The sequence below is a fragment of the Cryptomeria japonica genome, chromosome 4 (genome assembly GCF_030272615.1).
Source record: "Cryptomeria japonica chromosome 4, Sugi_1.0, whole genome shotgun sequence".
Taxonomy (NCBI): domain Eukaryota; kingdom Viridiplantae; phylum Streptophyta; class Pinopsida; order Cupressales; family Cupressaceae; genus Cryptomeria; species Cryptomeria japonica.
In genome coordinates this window covers 736344733-736360282 of record NC_081408.1, presented here as the reverse complement: position 1 = coordinate 736360282, position 15550 = coordinate 736344733, and the positions used below count along the sequence as shown (strand labels likewise).

Genomic DNA, 15550 nt, shown 5'->3' with positions numbered 1-15550 from the left:
CACTAGGAGGAGTAGAAGTAGAAGCACTAGCACTAGCAGAAGCACTAGGGCGAAAGGGAGGCATGGAAGAACCCTCTCCAACACAGCCTGCGGATGTGGATGCGGATGTGGGTGCATGGGAGCCAATAGCACTTAACTCTTCCAATTGCCTCTTCTTAGTTAACTTTTCTTGTTCATGTGTTTCTAATTGGACATAACAAAAACGTTTTACCTCAGGAGTTTGTAATTTGCATACCTCAATATCATGGCCAGGTATGCCGGCAATATGGTATTTAAATCTATTGATGCCACCAAAATTAATTTCTTTACAAAAAAAACATTTTGTTTGATTTTTTTGTCTGCCAATAAAGTCTTCAGTATATTTCCAAGCCTCATCCTTTTTAGGCATTGTGAAAAATGAATGTTTTTTAAACGTGAAGGCTGCTGCAATAAGAAAATTTAATAAAGTTATAAACTAATTGAAAAAATCAGCAAACCCTACTTTAAAAAAAAAAAAAATTGTAAATACATGTTTACAATTTTTTTCTAAAAAAATGTAGGGTTTGCACTTTGCTATTATTCTACTACTCATTGAAATTAAGCTAAAAATATAAAAACATTCAAGATTTGGAAAGTTAACTGTTAAACTAAAAAAAAATTAACAAACAAATGAAAAAAATCCATTAACATATCTAAAAAAACCAGCAAAATCTACAAAGTTTAACACTTACCTCTTTCAAATGAGTTGAGAAGTCTTGCTTTGGACTCCTTGATGCTCTCAATGCAAGCCTATGGCCTCCCCAATGTGATTTGTGGTCTCCTTGATGCTCTTCTTCCCTGCTGGTTGCAAACCTATGGCCTCTTGTTTTCCTTCCTCTCTCTCACTTTTCCTCTCTTCTTCTCACAACTAACAATTAGATGACCTTTTAGGGTTATATGAAAGAGAAAGTAGAAAAAAAACAAGTGAAAAAGCTTTTCTATTTTTTGTTTTTTAAAATCGAAATTGACCATTGCGCAACCGAGTCCTGGAGCTCGCGAGTCAGGCAAGTTTTGCCCAAAACCCGTCGAGTCCGAGCCACGAGTCAACAAAACTCACCGAGCTTGGCTCGACTCGCCAACTCGGCGAACTCGCCAGACTCGCGGCGAGTCTGGGAACTCTGCTACAAACCCTTTATGACATTATAAAGGTTTTGTAAATACAAGGGACACACATGAATGTAGACAAGGTTGTGATTGCAAATACAAGATGCACAAATTGGATCCTAGAGAACAAATTGGCCCTCCAGTACCCCATTCAAACTAGCGCTAAGGGTGAGCCAGGGGATGAAAATGCAAAACTAAGTACAAAATAAGATAAATGACTAACAAGTAGAGTTCTCAAACAACTCTGCTAAGCCTCTGTCTTGAGGACGAGCGCGTTGAACTGGGACACTAGCGCGACGCGCTATCGTCCTATACGGACAAGGTACAGAGGTCGTACGAAAATGACAAACACAACTATATTACTAAATAATCATGGAAAATGACAAATTAAGCTAACGACACATAATATGAAATTCTAGAATGAAATGAGAAAAAGGAATGAAGGAAGCTCACAACTGGTCCACGATTGAAGCCTCCTACAAGATGACTGCCTTCCCACGATTATAAACTTGCACACAAGCAAGAAGGAAAATGTTGGGGGTTGTGTTTTGGAGTTTGCCTCAGTCAGACCCCCGTTTTGGTGTTTCCACCTCCACAATCAATCCGGATAATAGCAACGATGAAATGGAATGATAAAGATGAAAAGAAACATGATTAAGATAATAGATAGATTGAAATAAAAGATTATGAATTTGCAAACAAACCAAGGAAAGTAAGTGAACTCCCCTTCCAAGACTTGTGAAGACAACATTGTGAGCTGTTTGAGAGACTGCAACAATGGTGGTCCTCAAGATGCTGAAAAACCTATGCAAGATAAGAGAAAATGGATGCCCGGAGCTCGAAGTATCTCCAAAATGATGTAGAAGTCCCAAGAAAGGCTAGAAACATGAAAGATATAGCCTCCCAGATGAATTTCGACATCAATGGGTGCATTGCAGGGGTGTTACGGTTCTTTCCAGGCGCAGGCGTAACGCTTAAACGACCACCTGCGAACTGTCAGATTCATGGGACGCTAGTGTGTTGCATAGATGTCTCCGCGCAGCGCTAGTGTCTTGAGAATGACAGGTCAACAGAGTTGGTAAGATTCCAGTTTGGAGCTGACGAAGCGATCTAGGTGGGCAAAAAGACAAAAGTAGTGGTACACGACCTTTGATGACATGGAGGAAGGTGCCATTGGTTGCGCTGAATTGTACAAGGTGTGATTTTTGATATTACATAATCAAATACAACAAAGGCACAATAACATTTGAAAGCTATATTAAATTTAAGTACAACTTATTTTAGTGCATTTACAAATCAAATAATGCATTTAATAGATGGTTACAATGTCCAAAAAAGAAAAAATGGCTATAAATACAATTTTGCTACAAGATAAAAGGAAACAAAAGGGGCTATCATGAAGTATGTGGAAAAATTCACACTTCAAAAATTTGGACCCAAGGAATCCATATGTGCAAGATATAAATGACCTTTCAAAGTCTCTAGAACATGAATTGTACAAGTTCATTGAGAAAATTGAATTTCTAGAAAAAACCAAAAGTCCAAACTCAAAACCTCTTGACCATTGCGAAGTATAGTCAAAACTAACTCATTTCAAAAAAATTGCTTTAAAAACATTGTATGAGCAAGAACAAGGGACAACAAAAGTCAAATTTCTATTGGTGAGGGGGCAGGTTGGGGGAAGACACCTACTGATGTCACCATTGGAGTATACCTTGATTACTAGAATATATGTAGAATCTTAAGAATATTCCCAAAATACTCTAGTTTTTTGAAAAAAGACATAGAAATGTATAAATTGTTAATTCAATTTGCAAAACTACGGCTGTGATAGCAACAAACCATTTTCAAGGAAAAAATCTGTTTTGTGGGCCATTTGGTAGTAATTGGAGGTTAAAAAAGTCCAAATGGTGGTGGGTTGTTGTGGTGAACAAAAAAAATTGGTAGAAAATAGAACAAAACCTTAGAAATATTGAAGATTCATTCATATCATCTGTTGACACCTATAGATTCACTTGTAGAGTGTTGTAGAATATGCCATTGCATAGGGAATATTCTTTGTGATCCTTATGGCCAAGGGTAAAAAAATCGCTTTTTTTGCCAACTACTCCAAATTTGGCAAATTTAATGTCGATCTATGTGTTCTTGGGCCTTTTGAATGCAATGGTAGGGTCAAGTTTGCCCCAAATAGGAACCCCCTAGAATCTTCTCTCTCAGCTTCTTTGGTTCTGTAGGTCATCCTAAGATGCGATAGAAGGGCATACTTAGTTTCAAGAAAGCACAAAACATTGAAATCCTAGAGCTTCCAAAAATGGACTAACTGTAGCAAAGGACTAGAGCTTCCAGAAGTGAACTAACTCTGTACTATCCTTTTCTTTGGTACCATGTTAGGGATTAGCTATGGAGGTAGCTGTCCCAAGATCAAATTTTCTAAGAACTAATCACAAGAATTCTAGAAGATCAACATCGTAGAATAGTAGTAATCTATACAAAGGATGCAATGTAATGTACATATAGGATCCTTCTATATATATAGGAAAGAGTGAGACATACGACATGGGATTATAACAAGAGTCATAATCATATGACTTCAGACAGAAAAAATAATTTCTCTAAAGTAAACTAACTAGATTTGAAAATGACTTAAAAGGTAATATACACCAATTACTCCGACAATAGCCCCTAAAGAATATCACCAATTTACCACATTGTGCCATACATGTTGGCAAGCCAAAATGAATAATAATCATCTCGTGTTGATAACATTACAATATCATTCTCACCTACTTAGATGGTTTAACACTCAAACGAAAGAAAAGCTGAAGGCAATCAATTCAATTTAAGCCTACATGAGTTTGAACTAGGACCTCAATAGAGCAAAAGGGAAATCATATAGGGGTGCGATAATTCCTCATTGGGTCAAATTAAATCATTCTTGGCATAATTACTTAATCAAGGAAACAACTAGGGATTAAGGATCCAAGGCAACACGATAAAATCAGCATAGAAGTAAGGTGAGGGCAAATTGGCCAATTAGCAGAGCCAAATCAAGTTTTCTTAGATTAGGTGTCAACACAACTTTTTGTTGAGTTTATGATGGCAAAGATGGTTAACAATAGTCTTGAGGTCATTTTGCAATAGATGGTGGGAGGTACAATGTGGTTGAGTTAGCTACTTGAATCTTTTTTGCATCTCTTATGGTCAGCTTGCATTTGTTGCGTTCCATTGTTGGTCATCTCTAGGTTCTTAGTGGTTGAAATTATTGCAGCATGGTAGGTCCGATTGTTTTATTGTTTATTGCTAAATACATTTCTCTTAGGTAGCCGATAATGATATTTGTCATCCTTGATACAAGGCAATATTTTGCCACCTCTGCCTCATAAATTCTTGATTGATGGCATTTAGGTGCCACGTTTGCCTCATCAAGTACCACCACTTTCTCTATTTGATTGAGTCAGCTTCTCCCTTGATGGAAGTTACCTCATATCCTCTTAGACATGTGTCACCATAGCTTATCCACCCAAGAAGTTGTATATGTGTATATTTTTCCTTGAATTGCTAATAGAAATAGAGTAGCCATTACTATAAAATTGAGTTGTTTATTATTTTGGTAAAATAGGGTTTCATATAGCTAATTTCCAAGCACTTTGGTTCTTTTTTCAGTTTTCTTTGCAAATATAATAGTAATTAGCCTTGATATATGGCCTGAGAAGCACACAAGCAATATTGAGAGGGAGGGCGTGGGGGGTGAATTGGTATTGCAGAAATTTAACCTTTTTAAAAATCATATAAAAGCACAACAAGAATAATCACAATGACAAAATATCATATATCTCATGGAAAACCCTTTCGGGTAAAAAACCACGGCATTAAAAGACTTTCATTAACTTCAAATGGGCTCCAACCCAGATTACAAAGCAACAATCAAAAGAGAGCACCATCTCTCCTCACAGCACCAACTGAGAACAGCAGAGGCTCCAACCCCCATACAAACGCGAGCACCAGCTCCTTCCAATACACCAACTTTGAGAACTCAGAATTACGATTATTAAATTTTTTTTTCTCAAAAACTCAGGTTCATTCCCATTTTAGACTCCTTCAGAATGCAGCAAACACAACTAAACTTTTTCATGATCATCAAAAGAACTTTCAGCAGAAGATCAATAAGTCACTCCAATGCTCATACCAATCTGCCTTTCCAGTAAGGCACATTCACCCAACTTTTTCAAAGACAAGTAATAGATGTTTTTAAAAATATCTGAATCTTCTTCTTTTTAGAACATATATCTGAAAAAAAAACGTGTTTTATATATAAACTTCTACTACTACTATCCCACCTGAAGATGTAATTTTTTTACACTTTGATCAACCCCACACAGAGAAATTTTACCGCTCTAAAAAAACGCTACTTCTCCACTTTTTTAGCACCACTAAATTTTTTCAACACAAAACCAAGATTGCTGTTCACTGTAATCTCCATGACTGCACTCACACAAAAAAACGTGGCATGAGCATTGCTGAGAAAATTCTCTTCAAAATCATATATCCACCAAAAATGATTTTTTAAAAATTGCTTTCAATATGCATGAACTCAGCTGAAACAATCATTTGCCGATGCCATAATTATGCCTTACCCTCCATAACCATCAGATAAAAGAAATCGCACCACAGAAAAAACATCCTCCAAAAACACACGACCTCCATAGGCATCCATCTCCCCTTTTTCGGCACCAAAAAAAACGTATCAATAAATGACTACTCAGAGAGGCTCAACGATTTTTAAAAGAACTTCCCGTCATAGCAAATGATCTCTGTAAAAAAAAAACGATCCTGCTGAAGGACACTTTTACCACATAAAAAAATATCTTCAGAATTGTTTGTTACATTGACCCAACGAACTCTATCGAGTTCACTCATTTTTAAAAGGGTGCAATAATGAATAGCGATTTTGCTATGTCAGAGCCATTAATTAGATGAATGCACACGATTTTAAAGGAAAATGAAGCCGAAATAAAACTCAAACTCTCCAAGCCAATACACGACTTTAACAAAAATTGTCTTCCTCAGAAATCTTCAGAAACCAGCATGCATATCGTGTTTTTAAAATGAACTGACCTCTGCACAATAAATGCCCCCGAGACTTCACAAAAAAAAACAAAACGCTCACCACAAATACAGCTCATAAAATAATTCTTTTCAACGTCAAAAATAGAGCTTTCAATGCTGCGTTGAGATAAAGTGGCCCACAAAAATAACATTTCCATTATGTCCCAAGGATATTAACTCCTTGAATATTCAAAAGTTGACATGGCATTAAAAATGAAGCAGTAGCTGACAAAAATGACAAGGAGGCACCAAAGAAGCTGATACAGACACAAACGTTGCTCAACCAAGCAACTAAGCAGGTCCAACAGGCATACAAGCAGCTCAAGCTGCTCAACCAGGCACACAGGGAGCTCAACCAAAATTCGCAAACAACAAAATAGCATACTCAACAAGCCTTTGACATCAATGACAAATATTCCAACATGACCATCTTAGATTGAATTTAGGAGCCTTTTGTAGCCATGCAGTTCCATAGAAGCATAGGTTTAAAACTTGGACTTGATGAAAACTCAGCAGCTGTATATTTTGATTGACTTTGGACTTGACAAATGAAAAAAATATGTAAATTCATAAAATAAAATTTTAAATAATATGCAAAATACTTTTTAGAAGTATATGAAAATACAATGAATGTACTAGCCATTTGTAGTTATGTGGTCCATAGAATCATAGTTTTAAAACATGGATTCGACAAAAACTTGGTCGCTCAAAATTTTGACTTGGACTTTAGATTGATAAATTATTATTATTATTTTTTAAGAGAGGGGTAAGTGCTTTGACTCGGAGCTATGAACTGATGACGCCATTGTTGATATGTTTTTTATGCACTTCGTACACTGAATAAAATACCAAGATATCTTATCCTCTCTTGAACAAAATCCTCTCAAATGCTAAGCTATGTGATCATACATGTTAGGTCTTGACATGTGGATAAGCTCAAGGGTTTGATATGATATTGTTGGAATCACAAGGGGACTTATGTTTGTACTTGAACTCTTGCTTGAATGTAGCTGGAACATGGAAGCTGACTTTAAAACAAAAGGCAAAAGAGTAGGGTTTAGGGGGGTCTAATCTAATTCTTAGAATGTAAGAGACTATGAATGACTTGGTGAAATTCAACCATGCTTTGTTTCACCATGCAAGGAACAACTAGGCAAAGCAGATGCGATCTTCTAAGGAGAGCAAAATGATGTTCACATTACTACCAACAACATAGATACCATCAATGTAATGCATATCAATGAGTGAGTAGCAATTAAAGTTAAGCTCATGTAGAGAGTTCAGTTGACCACGCAAGGTACTTTACAATCAGCAAAATAGTAGTAGTATGAACATACAAATTTCACCACTAATCATTCACAATAAATTCCGTCCATATAACCAACATGAAAATAAATGAGAAGTAGAGACCATGCAAATGTTGAATCAACACATGAAATTCACCATTTCTGCAATGAAAATAATATGCTTCTTGCAACAAAGTTTTTGCAACAATCTCCTTTTCTCCTACTTTACTCTAGCTATCTGCTAAAAAATCTACCTGCTATTGAAATATTAACCCTTACAAATGAGAGAGTGGACCCTTATATAGTGCTCATAATACACATCAATGGCCAAGATCGAATCCACATCAATGGCCAAGATTGAAAGATAGAAACCCTTATTAGGGTTTATTACACCCATTACATAGCACAATAATAAAATTACAATAAATAGGACATATGTCTTCTTTGAATGCCGACAAATAGATAATGAGGTTAGGTACATCGAACTCTGTGCCTCCACATGTGGTAGTTATCCTCCTCGTTGGATGAGTCAAGTGCATCAAACACCTTGACTTGGAATGATATGATTGGGTAGGTGATGACTAGGCGTCACCTCAGTTTGCTCATCTTGTAACTCATCAAAAGTGTTTGTAATTCGGCCAATATCTCTTGTTACTCAACATTTCCAAGCACCTAATGTGATGATGGTGAGAGATAATCCAAATTGCATCATCTTCGGCATTGATCACATTTGTGTTCTCTTTGATGATGCTTCTCACCTTGCATTAGATCTGAATTCCTTCACTTGAAGCCTCTATCTTGGATTACTCCCTTGCTATACTAGCAACGATTCTTGGATTTCCAGAGGAAATTCAAGATATTTGTAAAATTCCTTCCTGGAGTGCTTGATCCTCCTTGTATAATGTTATCCTCTTCATATGGTGGAAATTCTTCATTCCAAGCTTGAGGTTTTCTTATTCTATCCTTGATGTCGATGATCTCTACACTTGCCTTGTAGTGCCTTTCCTTTGATGCCTCCTTCCTTGAATGTCCTTGATCCCTTCAAATTGTAATGTCTTCTCTCCATTCTTCCATTTGCTTGCTTCCTTTTATTCACTACCTTTGGTCTCTTGCATGTCTAGATTTTTGATGCCTTTGTTGATTCAACCTTGAAGTATGTTGATCCTTACCCTGGTGATGTCTTGCAGTCAGACCTGCAAGAGGCAAATAACACATTATTACATTGTAAGCTGAAAGAAACACTTACAATTTTACAAAATCAATCGAATTCCTCAGTCTGAAAAGTTTACTTCTGCTACTCAGATTACTGAATTAGGACTGATTTATCTGATTCTAGATCTGTTCCATGTCTGATTTTTATTGATTTCAGGTCTGATTACTGATATTTGAAGTCTGATTGCTTATGTACTCAGTATGAGGCTTCACTCTTTGAGGTCTGATTCATGGATTCCACCAAATGGTGGACAAATTGCTGAAGTTCATTACCCACCTAGGTCATGGATTTAGGAGGCAACTGGAAATATCTTAGATCAGGCCGGGCTTTTCAACCTGAAGTGGAAGAAAGCATGATGGCTGGGATTTTTAGGTAGGAACTAGAAGTGAACAAGAAGAATCCGGACTTTTGATGGTCAACTGGCAGCTGATAGGGTAGGCCGGATTTTTGACCCAACACTGGAAATGTTGTAGAGCTGGCTGTGGATATGAAGGGCAAGTGGAAATGTAGCCAAGGCAGGCCGTGGATTTGAGGGGTTACTGGAAATGACACTCAAGATGGTCCGTGGATTTCAAGGGCAAGTGGAAATGACTCCCAACTGGCTGGGCTTTTAGCCCCCAAGTGGAAGCGGTGACTTCCCTCCTTAATCTTCTTCATTTCTTCATCAAATCAGTCATTTGCCTGATCGAACTTTCAAATCATTCTTACCTTTTTCCATCAAGGCAACCTTATCTCCCTTTAGGCAATAAGATAGCAGTGGTTTCGTTCATCATTGTTCCTCCTCCTTAGGCTGGGCTTTTGGTCAGCAATTGGAAGTGAAGAATGGCCAGACTTATGAGAGTCAAGTGGAAGTACCTAAGGTTGGCCGAGGTTTTGGGGGCTCACTGGAAGTGAGTTCAAGTAGGCCGGGGTTTTGGAGGGTAGGTTGAAATCCTCCAAGAAGGTCATGGATTTCACCAGCAAGTGGAAGTCCGGGGATTTCAGCATGAGGTGGAAGGGAGGATGACTTCTCCAAGTTATTGATCTAATCTTTCCACCCTTCATCAAATTTTCCTTTGCTGGATCTTCCTAAAGATGTGAATGAGCAATGTTTCCTCTCTTCCTCCTTCACCAAACTTGTTGCCTTCAAACACCTAGCTGATCATTGACTTCACCTTCAATATGATGCTAATTATCCTTCAATTTGCTCCAAACAAGCGTAGCATGCTAAGGAGAATTTCCCCCCTAGGCCGTGGATTTTGAGGGTATGAAGGAAGTTTCCTTCCTTGATACTAACCTTAGGAATTCCACATGCTTGCTTGAGTGCCCACCACGCTCAAGATTCATTCTGTCCTGACTTAGAGGTTTCATTGTGAAGCATCACTCAAAGATCACCTTGACTCTATCACTTGGCTTGCACCTATCACTTGAGTATCTAAAGCTAAGAAGGCCTCAAACTAGCCTGGGGGATGACCTAACTTGATCACTTCCTGACAATCTAAGGTACTGCACCTCCTACAAGCAAAAGGTTAAGAACACCAAAACTATTGCCAAGCCAGACAACTAAACTAAGACAACTATCCTACAAGCAAAAAGTAGGGGTCCCCATTTGCAATGGGGCGATGTGCAAAAACATCACAACATCTAGCGCCACCCCAAATAAATGTTCTTGAATATTTCAAAGATAAAGACTCAATCCATACTTAGAACCTCCGGAAAATTTGACCCAACCTATCAAGAGACTAGGAAACATACTTAAAGGTGGAAGAAGAATCCCAAATCAGATCAAGGCACTTTGTCTTCGATTACCCATGTGTGTGAAATTGTGTTCAAAATTACTCAGTTAAAGGGTATCCATCTCTTCTAAGTACTCATACCTATTTTTCTGAACCTATGTTTTACTTGCACACTATAAAGAAACATGGCTACATATGCCCTCCTTTAATTGCCAATAACCTTATTACTAACATGACTAGAATGCAACTCTCTCAGGTAAACTCTATTTCTCTAATTTTTCATCACTTTTCTAAGAAGGAAGAATCCCCTTCCCATATACCTCAATGGGTGTATTTATGCCCAAGGATGAGCACAAATTGAGAATAGATATGCATCTCTCATACAAAGAGATTGAACAAGAGGAACCAATTCAACTTCCCAAAATTAGCTTTGGCTCTGTTAATTTTTTATACATGAGATAAGTTCAAACAGGAACGAATCCATAAACCATGCCTTTTCCCATCAAAGACAAGTTTGAATTTTGTCAAACCTGAAGGATGAGTTCAACCCCAGTTGAACGTCATGATACAAACATCTGCAACTTGCAGAGGTCATAAACTTTTCCGATGAACTCAAAATGAGGTGCCATTTGTTTTGAAATTGTATAACTTTCCAAGAGGAATGAGAATCTGTTAAAAACCACACTCTAGATAACTCTCTAATTCAGTTTTTTCTTGTTGAACAAGACTGGATTTTCTAGCTGTCAACAGTTGAATTTTATCAGAATGTTTATCCAATAATATTTGGAGTACTGGGAATGCATCTCTGAGGAACTGGAACATGTCTTGGAGATGGAGGTGCCTCCTGATAATGGGAGACTTCATTCTGCACCTGCCATGCAGGCCTCTGACTTGGACAATAGTCTCCAACAAAAAAATGGAAATAAGAAAGAGGCTGATCCCTGCCACAAAAGATTACTAATCTAATCCTGATACACTAATCACATTTGTCTGCTTAAAAATTTTACTTTAATGGTAATTGCTTTTTCCTGTATTTTCATTTATATTTATTTAAATTGGTTTCTGGCATCTCCAATTAGTGCATTAACATTTTTTTGAGAAATGTCATCCTCATCTCATTACCTGTCTTGCCTATCCCTCTCCGTCCTTGTTTCCTGGTGATTATGTGACCTACCAAAGGTTATCGTTGCATGCACCTTGCTGTAAGAAACTTTGAACCCCATCTTGAGCTTGCAAGGGTGAGTCAATTGTGGCCACATATGCTGTCTTGCTGCTGTGAATTGAAGCAGATACAGGTTTCTTGTTGCTCCTTTAACAATTAAATAAGGAGAGGATGTTTGATGCAGCAAGTGGGTAAATTGATGCTGCAGAAGAATGTGATGTGGAGAACAGTATGTGGACGTCAATTAGCTTAGAATTATTATTTCTTCCAACCCGAATGAGATAACTACTGAAAGCTATGACTCTGGATCAGTTAGAACAAAAGTAACAGAGGTAGAGTACAGGCCCAGAATTTAAGGTATGTACATGGTAAGAGTCTGGTTCAAGGATAATAAAAGGATTTCTGCCAGTGCAACAGTGCAGTTTAGTGTAAAGTAAAAATAGCCCAAAAACATGCAGAAACTGGTAAAGGGTTATTGACAAGCCAAAGGAAAATGGTAGAACTAAACCAGTAAAAGGCTCAAAAAGGAAAATATTCCTCACCCAACAAAGATTGTTAAGTTAATGAGCAGATTGTATCTTGGGAAATTGAAATTGAAACCTAAGAAGGACAAATACCAGTGGACCAGCAAAAACAGAGAATTAAAAGTGTTGATCGCATAATTCCCTACAATAAGGCTTAAAGAAATGAGCTGCTTTGATACTAGATGACGTGGATGAAATATCTAAAATCAGAATCACAAACAGATACACAAGAAGATAGAGAAAGAAAGAAACACAAGCTCATACTTTTGTTTCTATTGGCTGTAGGGTATATTTTACAAATCAAACTTGTGTGCTACTTCTACCAGTCATAACTTGCTGTATTAGATATTAATTACAAAATTTCACTGTAAGTTGTAATTATCTTTCGGTGATAGTACCATATTAGATCTAATCTATTATAATATCAAAGAAACACTAACTGGAAAATTGCAAAAAGAAGATCTTATGTCTTCCTAGCAAAACATTGAAATTAGGGATTATGAATCCTCGTTGTGAAAATCTGAAATGAATACCAGTCTCTATACGCAGTTTTAAACTTCTGACAGAGGCATAATCTTCCTGTTTGTATTTGTTTGAAATGGAGATGCTATGTATTTGATAAGCTTGTTGATGACCTAAAACAAAGCTCATCGTAAGCTGGATTTAATTATTTGATTGAGTTTAATACTCAAAGTTAATTTTCCATGGACCTATAGATAATGAGAAATGGACGTGCATTTAAAAACCATTCAAATCTGATTAAAATGAATCTGAAAATTTTCCAATCAGGGTTATCATTTTTCATTCTGAATTGTGCACTTTTACTAAACTTTATTCTACTTTTTGATAGTTGCATGCTATTTGCTTAAATATTTTGTCATCCTTATGCATCTGTTGAACGTTGAACAGGCTTTTGAAGAATGATAATTGTTTGGTGGTCAATTAATTCTGTATATGTTGCTTCTGCAGTTAGCAGAGTGGGGACGCATGAGTATGTGTGATGCAGAAAGACGACTCCTTGCCAATGCTTTACTTGACTTCTCAAATTCCAGATTTGTGCTTTTATCGGAGTCCTGTATTCCTATATTCAATTTCAATACAGTTTACGATTATCTTATAGAATCCCAACATAGTTTTGTAAGTTCCTTTGATGATAAAGGTCCCTATGGGAGGGGACGTTACAACCCAAAGATGGAACCTGAAGTTACACTAAGTCAGTGGCGTAAGGGGTCTCAATGGTTTGAGGTTGATCGCAATCTGGCAATCAGCATAGTTGCTGATAACTTTTTCTATCCAAAATTCAAGAACTATTGCACTCCAGCTTGTTATGTGGACGAACATTACTTTCCCACCATGCTGAGCATTCGTTTTGGGTCATTTCTTGCCAACAGAAGTGTAACTTGGGTTGACTGGTCAAGAGGGGGCCCTCATCCAGGAATGTTTGGAAAGGCAGACATCACAGTGGAATTTATTGGGAAGATTCGTAATACCCAGCCCTGCACTTATAATAACCAAACTTGCTCTGTATGTTTGCTCTTTGCTCGGAAGTTTGCACCAAATGCATTGGAACCTTTATTACATCTTGCATCAGAAGTATTGGGATTTGGTTGAATACATGTAAAAAAATAATAATAGGTCTTTCTTTATTCACTAGGCAGACTATTAACTTAAAAAGCATCCCAATAACTGTAGTAACTCCCAAGGCCTCATATATACAATTCATTGAGCACATAATCAGAGTCCATTATCCTACCATACAGTTCATCAGCCAGCTCCTTTCTACTTCTCTTATCAAAGGCATTCCTAGAACCACTTGAATAGGCCCATGGTTGGTTATCTTCTGTCTTATGACAACATGATTATTTGTAATTATTATGTTGTACATTTGGCATTTGTCTTATTACTTTCTGGTTATGTGTACTGGCCTTGTTACTTGTGCCCAAATGTATTAGTTACTGTATTCATTTGCTTACGGAAATATACATTGGCACTTTAGTGCTTAGCTTCCAATTGCAATGTTGATAAAATGTGTTTGTCATTTCTAACAATCAAAACTTTCCTTATTGTTTCATTTACAATGACGGCACAGGTATCCTGTATGAAAGAATGCCGAAGCCATTTTATTGGTAAAATCAGATGTGTCATACTAAAAATTAACAGTTTGGCAGTTGATTCTCTATTCAAGTTTGCTTTATTTATTTTGAACAAGTGGCATAGAAGGATAACTAAAAGCAGCTTAGAAGATCCAATAACTTTCATGTAAGTTGCAGAGTTCAATTTGGAGCATCCATAATAATGGGTAGTCATTTCTAAAATGGTGCAGGAGGTTCTAGACAATTCTGGGGCGTTATTGTTCCCTCCTCACCATTCAACTTATGCCACATGAGCTATTTAGAAACATTTGTCCACAATCTCTTCCCAGACTTTCTTGGATGATCACTCCAAACTAACATGTATATCCCCATAGACCACTGGATAAAAGAAATTAATAGTTACATATTTCTTCACTATAGTCATGATACTTGTGAATATACAATGTCTTGCAGAGGACATTGACTGGGCATTTAGAAGGGTAGTTCTAGGAAAGGAAATGATTGATATCAAAAGTTAAAGAACAACTTATAGGAATCTATCAATTAAGAGACGATGTAGAAAATTGCGGTGTTTTCTCCTATGGATTTTTTTTTTTTTCAGGATGTTGGCTATCAATTCTCTCCATTTAGGCACCTTTCCCTCAAAAGAGGTTTAAAGATAATTAGGGAATACACTGCACATTGACATTCTCAGTGTTTGAGGCTCTTTAAATCTTGTTGAGCATTGTCATGGTCTCTCTGAACAGAGGGTTAAATATCTTTGATTGTGTATGAGTTTATATATCTTTTGGTAACCCAATGGTCAGTGTCTTCAGCCCAGTTATTAAACACCTCCTGCATCATTTCATATCCAGTCATGTGCACATTGAGTATAATATCTGACTGGTTCAAGAAGATACAGAATATTCCTGAAAGCTATTTCAGTGACACTTACAGTTAGTCTGGTCCAATTGTACGTTCTTCAAAGCTTTGAGGCAACTCTGATTTTGAGAGCTCCTTACTTCTGTCAAGCAAACTATTTTTGAAGAGCTTTCCAAATATGAACTTGATATCTAGAGCTAAAAAAGAAAAGATCAAAGTGACTTCATAAATTTAGAATCATTGCTTTGTAATCTAAAAGAACTTATGAAGTCCAATCCAGAAGATTCTTGCAAAGGAAAAACGGTGTTTACATATCTCTCAAAGTGTCTGTAATTCTGACACGAACCATGAGCTTGCTGATCCAGTCACTTTATTCCTTCACCGGGCAATTAATCTACAGATTATGGCCTATATTTGCTCCTGCCTGTATCTCAAGAATTCCTTCTCAAATGTCTTTATTTGGGATTC

At 37.1% G+C, this 15550-nt stretch overlaps 1 protein-coding gene across 1 annotated transcript in view; it reads left to right on the top strand.

Moving 5' to 3' along the window:
* Positions 1-14138, top strand: part of LOC131027450 (glycosyltransferase BC10) — a 62562-nt gene extending 48424 nt beyond the window's left edge. The window contains exon 3 of the mRNA XM_057957527.2: positions 13098-14138. Within this exon, the coding sequence (XP_057813510.1) occupies positions 13098-13739 (642 nt within the window). The 3' untranslated portion in view covers positions 13740-14138. The remainder of the gene's footprint in view (positions 1-13097) is intronic.
* Positions 14139-15550: the final 1412 nt, after the last annotated feature.